Source organism: Nanorana parkeri, unplaced genomic scaffold, assembly GCF_000935625.1.
Source record: "Nanorana parkeri isolate BGI_ZX_2015 unplaced genomic scaffold, ASM93562v1 scaffold522, whole genome shotgun sequence".
Lineage (NCBI taxonomy): Eukaryota > Metazoa > Chordata > Amphibia > Anura > Dicroglossidae > Nanorana > Nanorana parkeri.
This window is the reverse complement of record NW_017306790.1, coordinates 826,494-848,130: the sequence shown is the minus strand read 5'-3', so window position 1 is coordinate 848,130 and position 21,637 is coordinate 826,494. Positions and strand designations below refer to the sequence as shown.

The 21,637-nt window shown below is 43.9% G+C and overlaps 1 protein-coding gene across 1 annotated transcript in view; it reads right to left on the bottom strand.

Annotated features, from left to right (window-relative positions):
- STIM2 (stromal interaction molecule 2) overlaps positions 1–21,637 on the bottom strand; it is an 83,249-nt gene that overhangs the window by 20,895 nt on the left and 40,717 nt on the right. The window contains exon 6 of the mRNA XM_018561404.1: positions 12,349–12,463. Within this exon, the coding sequence (XP_018416906.1) occupies positions 12,349–12,463 (115 nt within the window). The remainder of the gene's footprint in view (positions 1–12,348; positions 12,464–21,637) is intronic.

Genomic DNA, 21,637 nt, shown 5'->3' with positions numbered 1-21,637 from the left:
CCCCGCCCCCGCGAGCAAGCGCGTCGCCACGTAAACACGCGTCGGGTGCGCCTACGCATGAAAACGACGAACGCGCTACACATGTTGGGTATCGCCGCGCACGCCGGAGTGAGAGCAATAATTCTAGGGCCAGTATTTTGGGGTATCTCTAAATTGATGACCTGTGGGGGCTTTTAAAGTGTCTTATTGATTTTTTGGGGTACTGCAGTTTTTCGCCGTTTCACGGTCGCACGCAATCTGTAAAATGGGCATGTTGGGTATCGTTTTACTCTTTGTAACCTCATCTTTTATATTTCATTTAAAAAATGGGTAATTTGTTGTGTTTTGGGGCATTTAATTAAATTTGTCACTAAATTTTGGGGTTTAATAAGGAGTTGCGCTAATATTGCGCAACATAAAAATTTTCAACTACCACCATTTTATTCTATAGGGTCTTGGCATTCAGAAAATATATAATGTTGGGGGGTTTTACGTCATTTTCAGGCCTAAAATGTGGAATATAACATGGGTGCAAAAATGGAAAAAAGGGCCTCAGTCATGAAGGGGTTAAACCTTGAGGGCCTGTTCACACCATCCAGTGCGTTCAGGGCACGGAAAAAATGCACTGGATCACAAACAAAGCCTCCCCGCGTTCTGGGGCCATTTCAATGGCACCGCAGACGCGCCGTATGCCCGATGTATTCAGCCGCCCCGGACCGCATGGTACCACAATGCACTGCGTCCAGTGCGGTGCAATCGCAAAAAAATTGGAATGCACTATGTGTTACGTTACGTTGATTTTCTTTGTTTCTTCAGCCAAAACTTTTCTTCACTTTGGATAGAACAGGGAAGGGTTAGAGCCTCAAAACAATTTTGTCTAGTCCCTAGTAGGAAGATTTCCCTCGTCAGGAAAGGAAGTAAAGAATCTCTCTAACAGGGCCAAACATATTTTTAGTAGAGTGGTGAAAGTGTATTTCCATTGCGGGCTGTCCCTTCCTGTCCCAGTGATGAGCACACTCCTCATTTCATGTGAGGTGTCACAGAACAGGAATTAGGAGAACATTTCCCTAATGGGGGAGTGGTGTTGCAGAAATTAAAACTTACTGACTTTTCCCTACTCTACACAAAACGAAAAATATATTTTAGCTGGAGTTAGGCTTCAAAAGCATCCTCACAAAATAAAGAGAGAAATAAACAAACATTCTAAACTAATTTAATTGAAGAAGGCAACATATATGTTGTCCTAAGGCCTCATTCACAGTGCCGTACAATATGCTGCGTATAGATGCACGCAGTGTATTTTTTCCATATGCAAATAAATGGCTCCATACACATAGCTGCGTATGGAGCAGTTGTTTGCGCTGCGTAAAGATGCGCAAAAAAAAATGGTGAAAACCAAAATCTGACACAAATATACCTACAGGATTACATTATGTAGTAACATCTATAAGCTAGGGCTGGACAAATCTCAGAGAGCCAATGCTCCTCAAAAATGACAGCTGGCCCCTAACTTTTGAGGATTGTCTCCAGTTGTCATTGGAGCTGGCCCCTAGATTGGACAGACTGGCTTCATTTGTACTCCCCTGCTACTAGCTGTATTTACAGCAAACGTCAAATGTCATCCCAGCAGCAATCTAATCGCTGTGCACTTGGGAGCAAACATATCATGGCTTTCACGGATACACAGATGGTCCTCAGAGGCCGCTTGCAAACCCAGAACATAAACTCTGTGGAAAAGTGACTGCTATCTCTACCACCTGTCACTATGAGGTTGGACATTTTGAAATGCAAATACACCAACTCAAGTAAAACAAACAAAGCTGTTAAGAGTTTATACTTTCCAGCAATGTAATATTAAAAGCCGGGTATATTTAAAGTGGTCGGTGTCCCTACCCAGATTATCACTATTCCAAGCTACTCCAGACACTGCCCTATGACTTTAATGTCTTATAACACTTCATTCATGTGACACTGCACAGTTCTATTGCAGCAACTCCTAGCAGCCGTAGGAGACAAAGGTCCCCATTATACAAGAAATGTCACCCAACATCTCATAAGTGTTCTGCAGATACAACTGCGCTACTTTCTGTACCCTTCCAGCCAAACCCCTCCTCATTGGTGTGGTGGTGGGTGCAGACTGAACACCCACACAGGCAATGAGAGTGTATGAATTCTTGTTGGGATAGCAGTTGCTAGGCCCAGGGTATGTTTCCCTCTCTAGTTAAATGAGAAGTATTGGGAGACATTACTTAGACCTGGGGTGGGACTACAGCGGTCACGTGCCGTATGTATACAGGGAGCTGAGCGATCACAAACTGCTGATCACTCATGGTCTCCTCCCTGCAGAGAGCAGCGACCAGATTCCCCCCCCCTGCTCTGTTCCTTCATCGCTCATTGGGAGGGACAGACCGGGGATGGGGCGGGCACAGCTGGTTCTGGATCTAGAGAGGCAACACACAGCTGTCAATCAGGTAGTCAGGTTGATCCAATATTGCCGGGATCCTTCCTGACTGCAGTGCAGCTCTGCGCTGTAATCATATAGTAGTCAGTAGTTTGCCATATGCTGACTTTGGCACCCAGGAGTTCATTACTTAATATTCTCCTGTGACGCAAAAGAGAAGTAAAGCCAAAAAAAAGTTTGGCTATTCTCATTTAAAATCACTGGATATCTTCAAACACTAAATCATAGGGAATAAAATTATAACTAAAAGGCAAAACATTTTTTTTTAGATTTTGACAGTGGTGAGGTGTTAGAGTTACAGTCAGGTTTTTATTGCTGTCTGTATCTCTGTTAGGGATTGTGATCGCTCATTCTCAAGCTATGTGACAGCTTCAGTGTAACACCGGCTCAAACTATTGGGAAGAGTACATTTTACTCCACCAATAGTTCTCCTTAAAGGGTTATTAAACCCTCAGGTGTTTTTGCATATATAAGGCTAGCAAGCAGTAGATATATGCAAAAAGTGTAAAAAAAAACCCGCTTTAAAAACTTACATGTGTCTTCCCCGCGCGCTCCCGTCCAAAAATCTGAAAATTCTCTGTCGGCCGCAAAGCATCTTGGGGCGGGTGAATGCGCAGTTCACATTTTCGGCCGGGAGACGAGGAGAGACACATGTTAAGTATATGGACGGCGTGCACCCGCATGCAGACACCGTGGGACAGGAAGTGCCATCAAGGACACAGGAGTCAGCGCTGGACCGGAGACCCGCAGCAGCGCTGGAGGGACAGATGAAAAGCGCAGAAAAGAAGATCGGATTAAGAGACAACATTTAAGGTAAGTGCTTTAATTAACATTGGGGGGAGGGAAAATATCTTTGACTTTAATGTCAGTTTAAGGGCTTGTTCACACAGACCAGATCTGCATGAGTTTCGGCACATTGCAGTGTGTTGTGACGTGTTCCGGGCTGTTTTTGCAACAACATTTTTTTTTGTGCTTAAATGGGGTTTCAGTGCGTTCGCATGTGTTTTGGTGTTACAGAGCAGAAACAAAAAAGAAAAAAATAGGGCTTGCTGCAGTTTTTTCCACATGCTCTAGAACTGAACTAGAGCCCAAAATACCATTGGAATACATTGGACGCCGTTTTGATCCGTTCTGTAACTGCTCTGCGCTTGGTGTGAACTAGCCCTTAAGGCTGAGATATTGCTTGTAAGTACACATGTAAGTTGTGTGACGGCTCTCACTTCAGACAATGTATAATTTTTAAAGAGATTTACCTGGCCATAAACATAGGAGCTGAGGGCCCTGTCACACCTTTAAGTGCGTTCGGCCTCTGGAACGCACTGGAATGCAACCCGGCCGGCAGTTTTTTGGGGGGGCGGGAGGGGGCGTGGCGGTGCATTGACTTCACTGGCAGGACAGACAGACAGAGACAGACACACAGACACACAGACACACAGACAGACACAGACACACAGACAGACACAGACACAGACACACAGACACACAGACACACAGACACACAGACACTCCCCCCCGCGCGTGATCACAGGCACCCGAACGCGTGGCACATTAGTGCCTGTGTTCCGGTACAGTGCAATCTGGGGGAAAAAAACAAACTGTTTGCAGCATTTTTTGCAGATCGCACTGTACCGGAATGCAGGCACGAATGTGCCACACATTAAGTTCAATGCACCACCACGCCCCCTCCCCACACACAAAAAAACGAGCCGGCCGGGTTGCGTTCCTGAGGGCGAACGCACTGGAACGCATCCCTGATGGTGTGACAGGGCCCTGAACCAGAGAGGTGGGGGAAGGTTATGGTGTCACTGATTGCCAATGAAGACAGGATCTTTGTTTTTCCAAGTTAAAGAAATGAAAGGTAAACAAAAACGAACCCAATGTGGTTCATCTTTCTCCTTTATACAGTATTACATTAAGAACAGTTGTTACTAGGGATGCACCGATACCGGTTTTTCGGTATCAAGTACCGATATTTTTTCCCAGTACTCGCCGATACAGATACCGGAAGTCCCATTAAGGAAGGCAGGCGGCATGTAATGACTCGCCACCTGGCTTCCTTATTAGCCAGGCAGCATGTAAAGACTCGCCACCCAGCTTCCCAACATAGTGACGAGGGAGCATGGAGATGGCTTCCCGGCCAATCAGGAAGCCGGGTAGCGTGTAATGACTTGCTGCCCGGCTTCCTGATACCGGAGTTTGGGTATCGGGCTAGGCATTGGAGCATTTGGGCGAGTACAAGTGCATTCCTATTAAATACTACCTAAAAAGAGCTCAGTCAAGAAAATGATATAGTAATTCCTTTGGTTACAGTGTTGGTGACTGAGTAATCCTCAAAGTATCACTGTACTATAAAAATAAATACATTTAAAAACGGCCTGGCAATGAAGGGGCATATAGGAGGCTGATAATCAACTCAAGTGCTTCAAGTGATTCACCAGTCTAAAAAAATTAATAAAAGGAAAGACCCTGACCCACTATTCATTTAGCAAACATTTAACATGCGACACACTTTCAGATGCCTGGTCCGTTGACTGAGTCACCCGCTGGCCTGTACGTCACTAGAGGACAGAGTCACTTTAAATACATCCTGCTGATACAATTTATTTATACTATATTCAGAGTCTGTCACGTAAAAGGAAAAGCCTTCTCATAGATGGGATATATATAGAAAGATTTAATAAAGATTTAATTACCATTCTTTGAATATTCGGCGGACATTCCTTATCTAAACAAACTTATGTAAACACCGCCATTTATTGCGATTGTTCTAGGCAACTTTTACGATTCTAGAGTGAATCTTGCTAATCATTTACTTCTCAAACTGTAGTGGATATTTGACACGGTAACTGTCCTGTATGCTAAATGATCATTTGTACTTCTAAAATCTGTAGAAAACAATTGCCTGTCTTCAGCTGGAAAATCACATTGACCAATCACCCGTTTCATATATCATTATTACCATCAGGAATGATAAAAAGTTGTTACCTATTCACTTCATTTAAAATAGTTGACAAAACGTCCTGAAAATCTTACACACAGTACAGATGATGCTACACCAAATATGCCTAGTCATATACAATACACAGTCATGTGAAAAAGAAAATTCTATGGTTTTAAGTTTCAGGTCTAGAGGTGCACTGAAATAACTGAGACCGAAACCGAAAAAACATTTGTTTTCTAACCTTTTTAAAAGTAAAAAATAATTTTATGTTTTTCTAAACTTTTTAATTTTTTATATATTTAAATTTTCTATATATTTTTATTTTTTAACTTTACTGCTGGGGGCTATAGGTGAAATATCAGGGGTCTCCTGATATTTCCCTTTTACAATAGAAAAAGATTCTCAATCTTATTTTCTGCAGCCCCAGCACTGAATAAACAGGAATCCTCTGTACTGAATGTTCCTGTTCATCCATACATTGAGGAGATGGCATGTTTACTATGTACACAATCATGAATGAATAGGAAGTGATTTAGATCACTTCCCATTGATTCATAACTGGTAAATAGTAACTCATAATAGGTCCAATTATTTCCAAACATTCCGCGATCACTTATCACTGAGCATTTGTATACCGCTCTCCATCCCGGATCGGCTCTCACAGGAGGCTGAGCGGGCGGTGCAGGGAAAAGAGCTCGGTCTTATTTGACAGCTGACTCCACCCCCTCACCGTCAGCTTGGGCTCCTAGGATAACTGCCCAAGCCCCGCCCACCCAACCAAACACACAAACCACTCTCCTGATCGGTTACAGGAGGCTGAGCGGGTACAGTGTGGGAGAAGAGCTCCTCCTGTGACACGCCGATGAGAGCGCTCTCCTCCCCGCCTGGCCTTCTTACAGTTTCTCTCCTCCAAGCTGGACGCTGAGCTATGTCAGAGAGGACACACAGCAGGGAGGAGAGAAACTAAAAATGCACCGCAATTTTGCTGAAAGATGAAGATTTTCAGGAAGTAATAGGAGAGCTAGTAATCTGCCCTTAGTTAATATGGCCACTGCAAAGAATACAAAGCCGGCAATTATCTGGAAGTATGTATCTGTAGATTGTCATTACTAAAGATTTCTAAAGGTGTGTTTGTTATTTTAAAGATATGGGTAAAGGTCCACTTTAAGAGAGCTGCGCATAAACAAATGCCCGCAAAACTCAATGAACTGAAGCAATGCTGTAAAGAAGAGTGGGCCAAATGTCTGCTAAAGGTTGTTCTACAAGCCATTGAATCATAAGACGTACTTAGTCTTTCACACACGGCTTCTCTATTTTAGCTTTATGTTTGGAAAATAAATAATGACACAGTGTAATATGTCATGTGTTGCTGTTCATCTGAGGTTGTATTTACTTAAGTAAAACCAGAGTCCAAAGAGGGTGTACTTTTTTCACATGACTATATACACAACTGAACCTTAAGAAATCTTACCAACTAGTGCTACAGGTCTGGTAGTTTGTGTCTACCAAAGCCACCCTACTTTCATCATTTAGAAACAAAAATCAGGTATTTAATATTTTACAATGTCTGACAAAATACATTTTAGATCATGCAGCACAGCAACTTGAATTTAACTATTTCAGGTCAGCCACCAGGTTTATTTGCAGCTATTCTGACCAGTCATCTTTAATTAGAACTCTTGACACAGAGAGGCCCAGAAGCCGGTGGATTTTAATTACTGGTATGTATAGTCCTGATTTCCTGCATGCTACGAGGTCTCTAAGTAGCACCTGTGACCATTCATCTGAAAACCTTGTATACTGCTACTTCCCAAGGGACCTGTATATTTATAGTACTCAAAGTTCATTTTCACCAGAACACCAGAAGGAAAATAGCAAGCAAAGTGTGTCTGTTCTTTGAACAGATCATTTAGAAAGGAGTTCTACATTTAATGTAAAGCATCATTAGGTATGAGGTTTAAGTAGTGTTTCATAAGGTTTCAGTGTTAATGTTTTAATAAGGCTTTAGAAACAATGTGAGAGTAACAAAACCATACAATCAGGCAACAAATGGTCTTCAGGAACATGGCCATATTTGCAAACAATATGTGTTTTTCGCTCCATAAGACGCACTTTTTTCCCCCCAAAAGGAGGGGGAAAATGTGCCTGCGTCTTATGGAGTGAATCCCGACGCCCGAGACATGCAGTTTCGGGCGCCGGGCGGGTAGTAGGAGCCACTGCTCGTTCAATACGAGTGATCTAATGAGAGCACTCGTATTAAAAGCGAGCAGCGGCGACGATCGAGATCACCATAGAGCAGACGAAGAACGGACTTTCTTCGTCTGCTCTGTGTGATCACTGAGACCGTTGCGCTGTAATCACAGCGCCACCTGTCTCAGCGGTCACTAACTGCAGCTTCTTTCACAGCTTCTGTCATAGAAGCTGTGTCATTAGCTACAGTATGTAGAGTGATCCATAAGGCGCGCCGGACCTCCCTGCGTCCTATGGTCCGGTGCGTCTTATGGACCGCAAAATATGGTACAACTGGACAGCAAGATTTAACTTCCAGAAATATGACATTATCATCACAGAGCTCATCAGAGTTGGCTTTATTAGCATGCCAGCAACTGTGTTACACTACTGTGCCGTACATTGTAAAGTCCTGTGCACAGCTATCTTTATGCAGCCTTCTGCTGATAAACTTCATATTTACAAAGACTAAATGTCGCCTGTCTCTAGCATAAGCAAATATTGACCTAATACAAAAGCAGTTTGTATTCTTCCTTGTATCATGGTGTGCTGTCTGCATTTCTTCCAGATCTGTGCCGTGATCCAGTCTGAAACTTAGAGAACTATGAGGTGAGTGATTTCCACTCACCTCATAGTTCTAGCCGACCTGTGACAATGACACTGTCACAGGTCGGCTCAGTAGATCGGGAGGTGAGCGAACACATACCAGGTTCGCTCACCTCTCGATCCTGTCACGGCTCTCTGCCATGACAGGGGGAGGGGCTGGATACCCCTCTCCCCGCTCCGATCTGCCAGCGCTGACTGGCGGAACGGACCAGGGGAGGGGGCGGGTACAGTTGGCTCTGCCTCTAGATAGGCAGAGCCAGCTGTCACTCACGCAGCTGGGCGGATCCCGTCATCTACGTCGGCATCTGCTCCGGCGTCTCAGTATACCGCGAGCTGTAGCTCGCAGTATACTGAGCTTAGGGTAACGGGAGGACGCTAGTTTGTGTCCTCCCCTTACCCTAAGGAGAACTATGGGGAAAAACACTGACCCCATAGTTCTCCTTTAACCTCTTATCAGGAGCTTCCTGTAATAAAAGTCCTGTCACTGCTGCTCTCTCTCCTTGTGCAGTGTGACTGGTCTGTATCCACCCCCTTCTGTCATTTTCTGCTGGCAGCCCTGGTTATGTACAGCACAGTGATGATGTCACCACTGCTTTACAAGGTGATAAATAGGTTTGCAAAGGCATTAGGTGGGACAAGGCATTGGAAGTATATTCTTTATTAGCAAAGCTAACGATTAATTTTCATAATTGACTAGTTGCCTGATTATTTTATCAACTAATCGATTGGTTGTAATTTAAAAAATGTCTCTCTCATCAATGATAATAGTTGCCAACTATTCTCACCATCGATTATTATCGATTTAGTCGATTAGTTGTTGCAGCCCTATTCTTTATGGCTAAAAATCAGGTTTATGTTGGGAAGGAGTTATATCAATGTACATAAACATTGTTTTGGGGATTAGATAAAATCTTGTTCACAATTGGCACTTTGAAACCACATAGTATGAGGTCAGGTGAGCTTCCATTCTGCACACATGCTTATGTACACTTTGTTGGCATTTCCAGTAGAAAATTTGGATATGGATTCCGACACTAATGGAACAAGGTGAAGGAAGCAGCTTCAAAATATGTTGTTTTTTCTCTAATGATGTTATGCGAAAGTGAAAAACAGATCACATGGGGATCCTTCACTGAACATTAGATTGGATTTCTTTTTGGAACATAATTACACACTACGAATGCATGCTACAGCTTGCCCAGATTTAGCTGCTAAAGTATTACTACAATCATTCATTGTACACTATTTATCCAGATTAATATTTAGAACATTTTTGTGGACGGCATTTACAAGCTGCACTTTAATATATTTGGTATAAAGGAGAACTATGAGGTGAGTGATTTCCACTCACCTCATAGTTCTAGCCGACCTGTGACAATGACACTGTCACAGGTCGGCTCAGTAGATCGGGAGGTGAGCGAACACATACCAGGTTCGCTCACCTCTCGATCCTGTCACGGCTCTCTGCCATGACAGGGGGAGGGGCTGGATACCCCTCTCCCCGCTCCGATCTGCCAGCGCTGACTGGCGGAACGGACCAGGGGAGGGGGCGGGTACAGTTGGCTCTGCCTCTAGATAGGCAGAGCCAGCTGTCACTCACGCAGCTGGGCGGATCCCGTCATCTACGTCGGCATCTGCTCCGGCGTCTCAGTATACCGCGAGCTGTAGCTCGCAGTATACTGAGCTTAGGGTAACGGGAGGACGCTAGTTTGTGTCCTCCCCTTACCCTAAGGAGAACTATGGGGAAAAACACTGACCCCATAGTTCTCCTTTAACCTCTTATCAGGAGCTTCCTGTAATAAAAGTCCTGTCACTGCTGCTCTCTCTCCTTGTGCAGTGTGACTGGTCTGTATCCACCCCCTTCTGTCATTTTCTGCTGGCAGCCCTGGTTATGTACAGCACAGTGATGATGTCACCACTGCTTTACAAGGTGATAAATAGGTTTGCAAAGGCATTAGGTGGGACAAGGCATTGGAAGTATATTCTTTATTAGCAAAGCTAACGATTAATTTTCATAATTGACTAGTTGCCTGATTATTTTATCAACTAATCGATTGGTTGTAATTTAAAAAATGTCTCTCTCATCAATGATAATAGTTGCCAACTATTCTCACCATCGATTATTATCGATTTAGTCGATTAGTTGTTGCAGCCCTATTCTTTATGGCTAAAAATCAGGTTTATGTTGGGAAGGAGTTATATCAATGTACATAAACATTGTTTTGGGGATTAGATAAAATCTTGTTCACAATTGGCACTTTGAAACCACATAGTATGAGGTCAGGTGAGCTTCCATTCTGCACACATGCTTATGTACACTTTGTTGGCATTTCCAGTAGAAAATTTGGATATGGATTCCGACACTAATGGAACAAGGTGAAGGAAGCAGCTTCAAAATATGTTGTTTTTTCTCTAATGATGTTATGCGAAAGTGAAAAACAGATCACATGGGGATCCTTCACTGAACATTAGATTGGATTTCTTTTTGGAACATAATTACACACTACGAATGCATGCTACAGCTTGCCCAGATTTAGCTGCTAAAGTATTACTACAATCATTCATTGTACACTATTTATCCAGATTAATATTTAGAACATTTTTGTGGACGGCATTTACAAGCTGCACTTTAATATATTTGGTAAGTATGGATTTTCTCTCCTTTTGAACTTTATTCCAGCTTTTTTTCTTGACTAGAACAGTGTAATCCTCACTGTGACAATTAACCTAACAAAATAGAAGGCTGAGAGAACATATTACTCATCACTCATAAATGACAAGACAGAAAAGGTGGGACTCCTAATTATGTGTCAAATTTCAAGACATAAAAATAACAAATCCGCTTCCCAGAAAGATCTTGGTAATGGAGGGGGGAAGCTTTTGGTGCCAGGTACCTGAAGAAATACATATGGTTCTCAGGAGGGTTATCTGGTGTTAGGTGTAGACTATGGGTAAAGGTAAAGCTTAGTTCTAAAAAATAAATGCATACATCTTCAGAAAAAAAGAAATGTGCATTATTTTTTGTATAGGAGCCATTGCAACTTCAATCATTGAATCGTGAGTGCGCGGCTATGCCTCCTGCAGATTCTCCCTCCTGCTCTGAGTGAGGACATTCAGTAACTGGGACGGAGGAAGAATGAATGGACTACAAATGCCGTGACGTCACCATACTTGTATTATTTTGCTGCAGTGGCTGATGGCACTTGGTAGTTTCTCCATTCACAGATCCTGTCAAATGATATGTGCGATGTGACAATGTTTTCTGTTACACCCTGAATACGGATGTAACAGGGTCCAAAAGGTAAACCCAACTTCTAAGCTGGCCATACACCCATCAAGAAATAGGCTCAGTTCCCCCATTCACGTTTCACACTACCTACCCCCACCACCGGGGCTATTCTATTTTGACATTAGTGAATGTGCCAGGGTCAGCATACCCAAACAGTAACTGCAAAGGATTGGCTGAAGTTGCAGTTCAGCTGACAATTTTTGGACTGGTTTTTTAGACAAAAGTCGATTGAAAATGGAGGAGTGTTGATGGGACCATACACTGCTCAGACTTTGGTGGATTCAGTAGGACTTAGATGAAATTTGAGCAGTATATTGCCAGCTTTAGATGTTAAGGTTGGGAGGGTTAAGCGATAGGTGACGTTTTAGACCCCGTTCACACCGTACTATTACATTGCAGTGCATTACTAAACGCACATTCATTTGTAGTATTTTGCGTTGCATTAAGGCAGTCCATTAAATTGTATACAAGTTGAAAAACCCACAGCAACGGAAGAAAAAAAACAGACCGGCACTTTTTTTTTTTCATACAGCACACAGAATGCTGCACTGCAGGTCTAATGGGACCTACTGTACGCATTGGGGTGCCATTTTAAATAATGGTAACGCACTGCAGAGTGTAGTGCCAGGATGGATTAAAAGATGAATTTGTGCCACGTAAGCGGTCATTTAATTTACTCTAATTATATTGTGCCCAGAGCTCAGATTTAACTCGGAATAGAACATTAAAGAGGAAAAACAAAAACAAAAAACGGTTTCCAAAGAATATTAGAATACATATATAAAGCAAACGTATTCGGGGTGAAGTTGTGATTTGGTTTCCTCATAAAGGACTTTTATTCACCTTCAGATGTTTTCCACCTCTTCCACAGATCCGCCACTGTAATATGTTTGTCTTCTCTGTGCAAATGATTGTGCTTGTGAGAAGCATCTTTGTAGTTCATGTCTTCCCGCAGGAACTGCAAGATATTACAAATCAAGCTCTTTAGTAACAGGCAAAAATGGTAAAATAAAGCAGCAATGTGACATATATATAATATGAACAGTTAAAGACTGTGTGTCGATGGACGAATGCAGCTCGCTTTCACATGCATTCCGTCTGCATTTGAGATCAGTTTCAGACACTTCTGAGATTAAGAGTTCATTGACAGGTGCATTTTAGCTCAAGTTGAATTGCTAAGCAGTTGTATCAAACTGATTTAAAAAGGAGAACTATGAGGCGAGTGCTTTTCACTCACCTCATAGTTCTAGCCGACCTGTGACAATGAGACTGTCGGGAAGTGAGTGAACACATACCATCACTGGCTCACTTCTTGATCCTGTCACGGCAGGGAGGGGCTGGACTCCCCGCTCCAATCCTCCAGCGCTGACTGGCGGATCAGACGGGGGAGGGGACAGGTACAGCTGGCACTGCCTCTAGATAGTCACTCACACAGCTGGGCGGATCCAGACATAATTGTCGGGATCTGCTTCAGCTGCAGAGTCTCGGTATACCGCAAGCAGTAGCTCACGGTATACTGAGCTTAGGGTGACGGGAGGACGCTAGTTTGTGTCCTCCCGTTACCCTAAGGAGAACTATGGGGAAAAGCCCTGACCCCATAGTTCTCCTTTAAGCTGTTTGTGCACTCCCCTTGACTTGCATGTAGAAGCACTTCAGCTGCAAACAAAAGGCCAAACAGGCTCTAAAGTGGTTGTGTCAGGCAGAAATGGGTTGCATTTGTGATTTTTAACTGTCATGAAGCATCAGTTTTAGAGAAAAAGGTTATTAAAAAATTTTCTGTATCTGGTATTATTGTGGAAAGCAGCTTAAAGTATATATTGGGGCATCTATGCAGTACATGCATATTCCTCAATGTTTTATCACGTTAGAGATGCTGCAAGGACAGAAAATACCCGATCTGCCAGAAATGCACTGAGCTCCTCATGTCCAGTAGTGGAAAACAGTGCTTTTCCGGACTGAAACAACAAGGGTGCCAGCCCTGCCAAATTGCCTTTTGCTGCACTACAGAACACATTCCCCTCCCCCTCATACCATTAGCACAGAGGGAGTTTGTCTGGAGCCCAATGAAAGAACTGGGAAGTCTGATTAGAGTCCTTGAGATAACAGGCTGAACAGGGTACAAGCACTTATTTGCATTTTCTGTTTATAATTGGAGAATGGAGTACAATCTTATACTAATTTGTATTGAGATTGTAGTACATCACGGGAGTGAGCTTGGAGCGGTGGCTACTATACAAAACACACAGGGACCAGGCGAGGGAGGGAGTAGCCACCATCCAGAAGGAAGGACAGTGTCAGCACCAATTCAGAGATGATTTGAGGATCTACAGCCGAGTGATACACAAGATACATTTTTGTTAATAATTAGGGGACTTGAATGCATTTTTAAGATTAAACTCCTAAGTTTAGGGTCACTTTAAGGCATGCTGCTAAAGATGGCTTTCATCAAAGGTTTGTAAAATATTGCTTAAAAAAGAAGTGAAGCCAAACCTTTTTTTGGCTTTACTTCCCTTTTGGGTCACGGAAGTATATTTACGGATGCACTCGTCTGCCCCAAAGTCATCAGATAGTGCAGAGCCACGTCACAGCCATCAAGGATCCCAACAAAATTGGATCCACACAACAGCCCAATTGACAGCTGGCACTGCTTCTCTAGATCCAGAGTCAGCTGTGCCCGCCCCCTCCTTTGTCTGTACATCCAATTAGAGCTGGAGGAACAGAGAGGGGAGGGGAAAACCCTGCAGGGAGCGGTGAGGTCCCTGCCATCAGCTCTTCTCTTCCACTGATACAGGGCTCAGTGTGGAGATAAAGTCCCTTTAAATGTTTTACACTCTAAATCACTTTTCCGTATGTTTGGCGTCATGCCTCACTGTAAACAGTTTTGTTAAGCAAATCAATTTTGTAAAACTATTGCAAAGTTTCTTATATGGAGACTATTGGCACTTCCTATTGCCAGCTGACAACACTAAGGCCATATTCACACCTGGAAGACTCGCATGATTTGCTGTACAATACGATGACCGCTGTCACAGCCTGCAGCTATTCACATGTAAATCGCACATCCTGCGATTACCTACAGATGACTATACCTTGGACGCAGTCCAAATGTGATCATCCGCAGGTGATCACAGTATGTGCGATTACATGCAAACGGCCTGAGATCAGCGGTGGGCGGAGGAATTGGTGGGATTAATGAATAGGGCCTAAACTACTGACTTGCAATCAGCAGCAGCTTTGTTGGTCTACCATGCAAGCTTCTTCAACTGACCACTAGGAAGCCCGATAAACCAATAGTTATCCCAATGGACATGAAGTAGCACTTGCGGTAGGGCTGACAATACTGCCACCAATTGTGATGAGGAATGCGGTTAATGGCAGGATCTCTGGGCAAGAAACTTTATATTTCTGATTCCTCAGCACGTGTTGCTGATTGGCGAGCTGTAGGTCAGACACAGCAGGGGACGTTAGACAGATGTAGAGGGAATCAAGGTTCTCACACAGAGCCTAGCAGTTGGACTAGGCAGTGTACAGCAAAGAGGCATTTCTCTGCTTGGGCTGGGTGGCAATATCTCAGAAGAAAACAAAACAAAGTTACTATTTTCCTGCACACATTCCAGTGACATCATTTAGACAGCAGCATCAACTGGACTTGAAAGGCACTCTGCTATCTACACAGGTACTAACCGTTGGCTTACTGGCCAGTGGTGGGACGTAGTTCTCAACCATTTAGCAGCAGATGGAGAAACCATAATGGAAAAGAAAATATAGTGGAATGCATTTCTGCTTCCACGGTAGCTTATAAGGTGCACTATGCGTGCACAATCTCACTGTAATTGATGGCACAGTCTTGAGGTTAAAAGAGAGCTATGAGGTAAGGGTTTTCCCCATAGTTCTCTTTAGGGTCATGGGAGGACATATACTAACCTCCTCCCGTCACCCAAAGCTCAGTATATACCAGGCTATTGCCCACGATATATACTGAGAGCGGTGCAGCCGGGGCGGATCCCAACATTACTGTCGAGCTTCACCGAGCTGCGTGAGTGACAGCTGGCTCTGCCTACCTAGAGGCAGAGCCAGCTGTGCCCGCCCTCTCCTCCGTTTGATCCTCCAGAGCCGAGTGGAGGAACGGAGAGGGGAGGGGGTCCCTGAGAGAAGCGATGACTGACGGTCACCTCTCACTGCAGGGAGACGATCGGGAAGTGAGCAGATCGGTGCATGTTTCTGCTCACTTCCCGATCAATAGAGCCGACCTGTGACAGCTTCTTTGTCACAGGTCGGCTCTAACTATGAGGATGAGTGGAAATCACTCACCTCATAGTTCTCCTTTAAGTAACAATCTGGTGGACATCATAATTCAGTGTTAATACAGTGATCATTTTACACTGTTCATTCCCCTATACAGAACCCAATACCATAAGGACTCATTCACACCGTGTGTTGGGCTGCCTTGTTCAACGCAGGCCGAACACACGAAAAGCTGAAGGGACCCCTTGGTAACATTTGCCAAGTTGTGGTGACCCCCAACCGTAAAATGTGGGGATGCACCAATACTAGTATCTGTGTGGGCTCTCTGGAGGCTATGCGGGCTCTCAGGTGGCTAGTGGGACTTTGTTGGCGTCCTGTGCACTTGGTGTGGTGATCAAGCACTCACCTCCCCTCACTCCTGCTGCTGCAGCGCCATCTAGGAGAACTGGCAAGGCTGCGCTAGGAGGAGGCGGAGGAGCCTCTTACCTAGAGCAACACAAGGCATCTGGGGACCCCCTCAACTGTGCGTTGCGACCCACAGGTTGAGAACCACTGTACTAACACATTACTACAGGTCACAGCATGCTGCTGCGAGCATTGAAAGCGAACACACGCAAAAAAAAGTTTGGCTCCTGCTGTGAAAAAAAATGCAACTTAACACAGTATGTTGAAAATTGCTTGTCAATGCACGGCGCCCCAAGTGCACTCAGCGTGCATGGAAGTGGTGCTGTTACGGCTTGTAAGGGTCACCTGACTGAAACAGCATCTCTCAACTTCAGTCCTCCCCAAAATGTCCTGTACTCAAGACTCCTTAAGGGCTTGTTCATAGCAGCCACCTTGCCAAACACAGTTCCAACGCAAATCGATAGGACATGAGACAGATTGCTTTGTCTATTAGTTTCGTTTACGTTGCAATTTACACAGCGCATTGGAACATGTTGCCATGCATAGAGTTACATGTGCTGTCGGACTGCCAGGTTTTATAAAGCTTAAAAAAAATGTGATGCATTGTAGTGTAGCATGTGTGCACACCACAAAACAGTGGGCATGCGTTATGTACAGCTTTATGCACAGCTGGTATGAACGGGCCCCATAGGGTTAAGAATGAGTTACTAGAAAGTCAAATAAAAATGTTTGTGTTGTTTTTTTAACTGCAATACTGTGATTCTCAAGTGTTTACATGGGCTGTAAATACAACAGTTACACCAGAAATTACACAGAACTGTATGTACTGTGAAGGAAAACAGGATGTATGTAGACGTGCAGGTCATTAACCATCAATGTGACAATGAGAGACTATAAGGGCTTGTTCACACCATGTCCGGATCATGCCCAGGCCAGAACCATTTGACCAAAAAGCTTCCCAATGTATCCCTATGGTATTTCTGGGTTCACACCAGTGCAGTCCGTTCCAAAACAGACAAAAAAAAATACTGCTTGTCTCATTTTCCCTGGTCTGGAATGCACTGGAGCACATGCAAATACACTGGAACGCCCATTTTAAGCATATAAAAAAAAAAAAACCAGCTTCGGAGCCCGGAAAAATGCAATGCACCGCGTTCTAGATCTGGTCCATAAAATGGTGTGAACCTGGCCTAAGGCATGCTACATGGAAGAGCAGAAATAACCAAAGTAATATTTCTCAGGTCCCAATGACTGTTCTAGCAATCAACTAGGAGAACCCATGCAATAAAAGACCAATTGCAGCTGCCCAACAACACACATGGATGCATGTACAAAATCCTGCTGACTGAGATCTGTCATTCTACAACACAGTATATGAATGCAATGTTCACTGGGAATATACAGCTGCTGGACGCATGTACCATATCCTGCTGACTGAGATCTGTCATTCTACAACACAGTATATGAATGCAATGTTCACTGGGAATATACAGCTGCTGGACGCATGTACCATATCCTGCTGACTGAGATCTGTTATTCTAAAACACAGTATATGAATGCAATGTTCACTGGGGGAATATACAGCTGCTGGATGCATGTCACAGATAGCAAGCAATTGAGCTGCAAGTTATAAAATGACTTGCTAAACTATTGCAGACTTGCCAAGCTTCACAATTTTGTTGCAAAATTACAGCAAGTCTGCATTGCAAGTTTTCAGATCAACGTGTTGTACACTTGCAGAGCTCTTGCTAAGACCTGCAGGACTCTTGCCAAGCAAATTTGCTACAGATTCAAAAAGTGTCAACTAGAACTTGTGCTGCGAGTGTTCTGCAAGTCTACAACTTGCCAGGAATGTGTGCAGAAAGCTAAGAATTACAATGTAACCCTGGCACAAGTTTGTGGCACGTTACCCTTGCTATGTGGGATCCTGCTGACTATCTGAGATCCGTCATTCTACAACACAGTATATGAATGCAATGTTCACTGGGAATATACAGCCGTTTGATTATTGGATTAAGTGTGTAATTAGCGCACATACACATTCATTTTCTTCAGTCCCTCGGCATCCTCCATGTATTCACCTGAACGTTGCAGAACTTCCACATGAATTCACTTTAGAGTACAACTACAATTTCTGTCTTCACATTACTCATTGTTTGGAGAACATAAAACTAAGAAAAGTGATGGGAGTGAGAGAGAGAATGCTACAAGCCGAGATTCATTTTTGGCACATAGAAGCCTCACAGCTGTGTGTATTAGATGCTTGCCTGTAGCGCACAGTTTGCGCAAAGTAAAACAAACAGCATACTGCTACATAAACACAATTCTGCTAACCTGTAATTCAAAGGCTAGGTTTCCCTTTTTATGTCAGCCTGCCAAAATGAGAAATCCTGTTTAAAGCACCACAGCCAAAATGGAGTGAAGTGATCCTTACACTCTGCTCAGTCTTGTGATTCACCAGTCCTGCCACATGACATCACTATTTCATGGTTCAGCTTTGCAGTGAAATACATTCATCCCCAGAGTTAGAGCCAACGTGGCACACTGCATCTGTGTCACGTCGGCTCTATAGGTCAGGGACTGAGCGATCACATACTGCGGATCACTCAGCTTCGATCTTCTCCCTGCACAGAGAAGTGACCGTCAGTCACCGCTCACCGCAGGGTTTTTCACTTTCCCCTCTTCATACCCTCAGCACTCATTGGAGGGACAGACAGGGGAGGGGGTGGGTACAGGTACAGTCAGCAGGATGGATCCGGACATTCCCGGCTGCAGCGCGGATCTGCTCTCTCAGCATATAGCAGGCATATGCTGAGTTTTGGGTCACAGGAGTACATTTAGTAAATGTCCTGCTGTGACCATACAGAGAACTACGGCAAAAAAAAAAAAGATTTGGTCATAGTTCTCTTAAACCCAATGAGCAGGCAGGCGACCCAAAACCAGGATAATCTAACCTTGGGATCAGCACAGAAGGTGGTTGTACAATACAAGGTTGCCCAAATTAAAGTGGACCTTTGACCCTTTCACTAAAAATCACATCAGTGTGCAGCTCTTCAGATCTTACACTAAACATTATTTTCTCTTACTAACAATGACTGTTTTTCCACTTCCTGGATGAGTGAGGCACTGGTGATGAAGCCCTGGTCTCAAAGATGTATCCCAGGAAGGTGACTTCCTGGGAAATCTCATCTGATCTCAGCGAAAAGGTGCCCACACACCTTGCGATAATCGTACGATAATCGCGGGAAATCGTACGATTGGCAAGGTGTGTGGAAGGCGTGCGACCGTTTCTACTGTACGGTCGCGCGACTTTTCATCTTAGGAACATGTTCGAAAACCCGCAGAGAATCGTACGATTGTCGGCGAGTGTGTGGCATGTTCGTATGATAAGTGCCGCAAGCACAGACTGCCCTTTAAGCATTGCGGTCATCGGAAGCCCGCCCCTCAGCGGGGCGGGCTTGCGATTATCGCAAGTACGATCTGCCTGTGGACAGCTAAAGGCATTTGATCCAGGAAATAAACCAGATGGATTTATCTCACTTTAGTGAAAATGGCCGCCATGAGAAGAATGGGGAGGAAAAGAAAAAGATGCAAAGAATAAAAATCCTGCAATTACCTACATGTGAACTGTAATTACTAGGCATGTCTAAAAGTGCCTTCATTGTCATCTGTAAGAGAAGGGTGACGCTCTTCTTGAACAAACGCTTGAGGAAGGATTTAACACTTATTTTTTGCCAGCAGAAGCTTCAATTTTACAAGGAACAAAAAAAGTAGACTGAACACAATAAATCCCCAAAACAAAAGGCGATTGTCTACAGCAACCTGACTCAGAAAGGGTGGCTGGCAGTGGAAAGTGTTGAGCGTGCTTAAGGAACAAAATAAAGATAATTGAACCCAGTTATGCAATCATGTAAGTTAATTAATTATCTGTCTTTATATATCAGTCTCAGTGATCCCCTGCACAATACGGCGGTGACAACGAGGGGCAGTGCTCCTAGCCACTCAGACTATTGTACTGTACAATGAAATCGTCCTTCCTGAATATACTTATAAAGAAGAAAGAATAGAGGGATGACCTCAATGTTCTGCTGCACCTTCATTGTCCAATCAGCAGGCTGGTGTCTGCTAGCGTCCAGTCTGTATTGTTTATTTGCAGTGAAAAAAAGGGAGATCAATCTTATGGATTAAGTGGCCCTGTCAGCACAGTTCAGCTTTGGGATCATAAAAGTAGCTGAAAAGAACAGCAAGTATTTTTGGCAAGTACAACACTCAAATTTGTATTAAAACCTGTGTATTTAGTACTTTGCCTGTTGTATTAGTAATCAGGTCGCCAAAACATGGAGAAAGAACAAATGAAACCAGCAAAGTGTTGACAACATCCAGGAAATAATGCAACAATGCTGGAAAATGCTGCAATCAAAATATCTGTCAGATGGAAGCTGCTATTGTGACATTAAAGCAACATACATGTTGTAGGACAGGAAGGCCCCGTGCATAGGAAGACATTTGGGATGTCTGCTTCAGAAATCCCAAATGCCCCCCCAAACAAAAAGTTATACTAACCTGACCCTAGGACATGGCAGCGCTCCCCCAGACTGTCTCCCCCTGGAGCCATGGTATGTCCCTCAGCATCCACACCTCCTATACATATTCACATATACTATATGTGTATAGGACGGGATGACTCCAGGACCTTAGAGAGGGGAAAAGACTGCAAGGGACAACTGTCCGTTTTTGCCTAGGGTAAAAAAAAAAAAAAAGTTGTACTCACCCTATCCTCCAAGCCAGGGTCTGGTATAAGCCTGCCGGGGCTCCAGGGACTGCCGGCTTGGAGGACAGGGTGAGTATAACTTTTTTTTTTTTTTTACCCTAGGCAAAAACGGACAGTTATCCCTCGCGCTGCGGAGGCAGCCCCACTGCAAGAGTTAAAAAAACCTGTGCCCGGAGTTCTTGCATCTGTCCACCATTGGATAGGTAACCGACATGTGCTGTGTATTTCTGTATTTGTGTATTGTCACATTACTGGCTGCTTTCACACAATGTTTAGTTGTTAAATGATGATTAATGATGCCTAAGGGCTAGTTCACACCAAGCGCGGAGCAGGTGCAGAGCAGAGCAGGTGCAGACCGGATCAAAACTGCGTCCAATGTATTCCTATGGTATTTTTAGCTCCAGTTCACATCGCAGCGTGCGGATCCAGAGCAGGCAAAAAAAACTGCAGCAGGCCCTATTTTACCTGCTCTGGATCTGCAAATGCATCAAAAACGCATGCAAATGCCTGGAACGCACTGAAAGCCCATGTTAAACAAAAAAACGCGTCAAAAACGCATCTAAAAGACTAGCGTGCGTGTGTGGAAACCTGACCGGATCTGTTCTGCATTTGGTGTGAACAAGGCCTAAAGTACCTCAAGGCTCAGGCGATAAATATGTTTAGTCCACAGGCCAGTGGTGATATAAACAAAATCCATTCTCTTCTAAATAA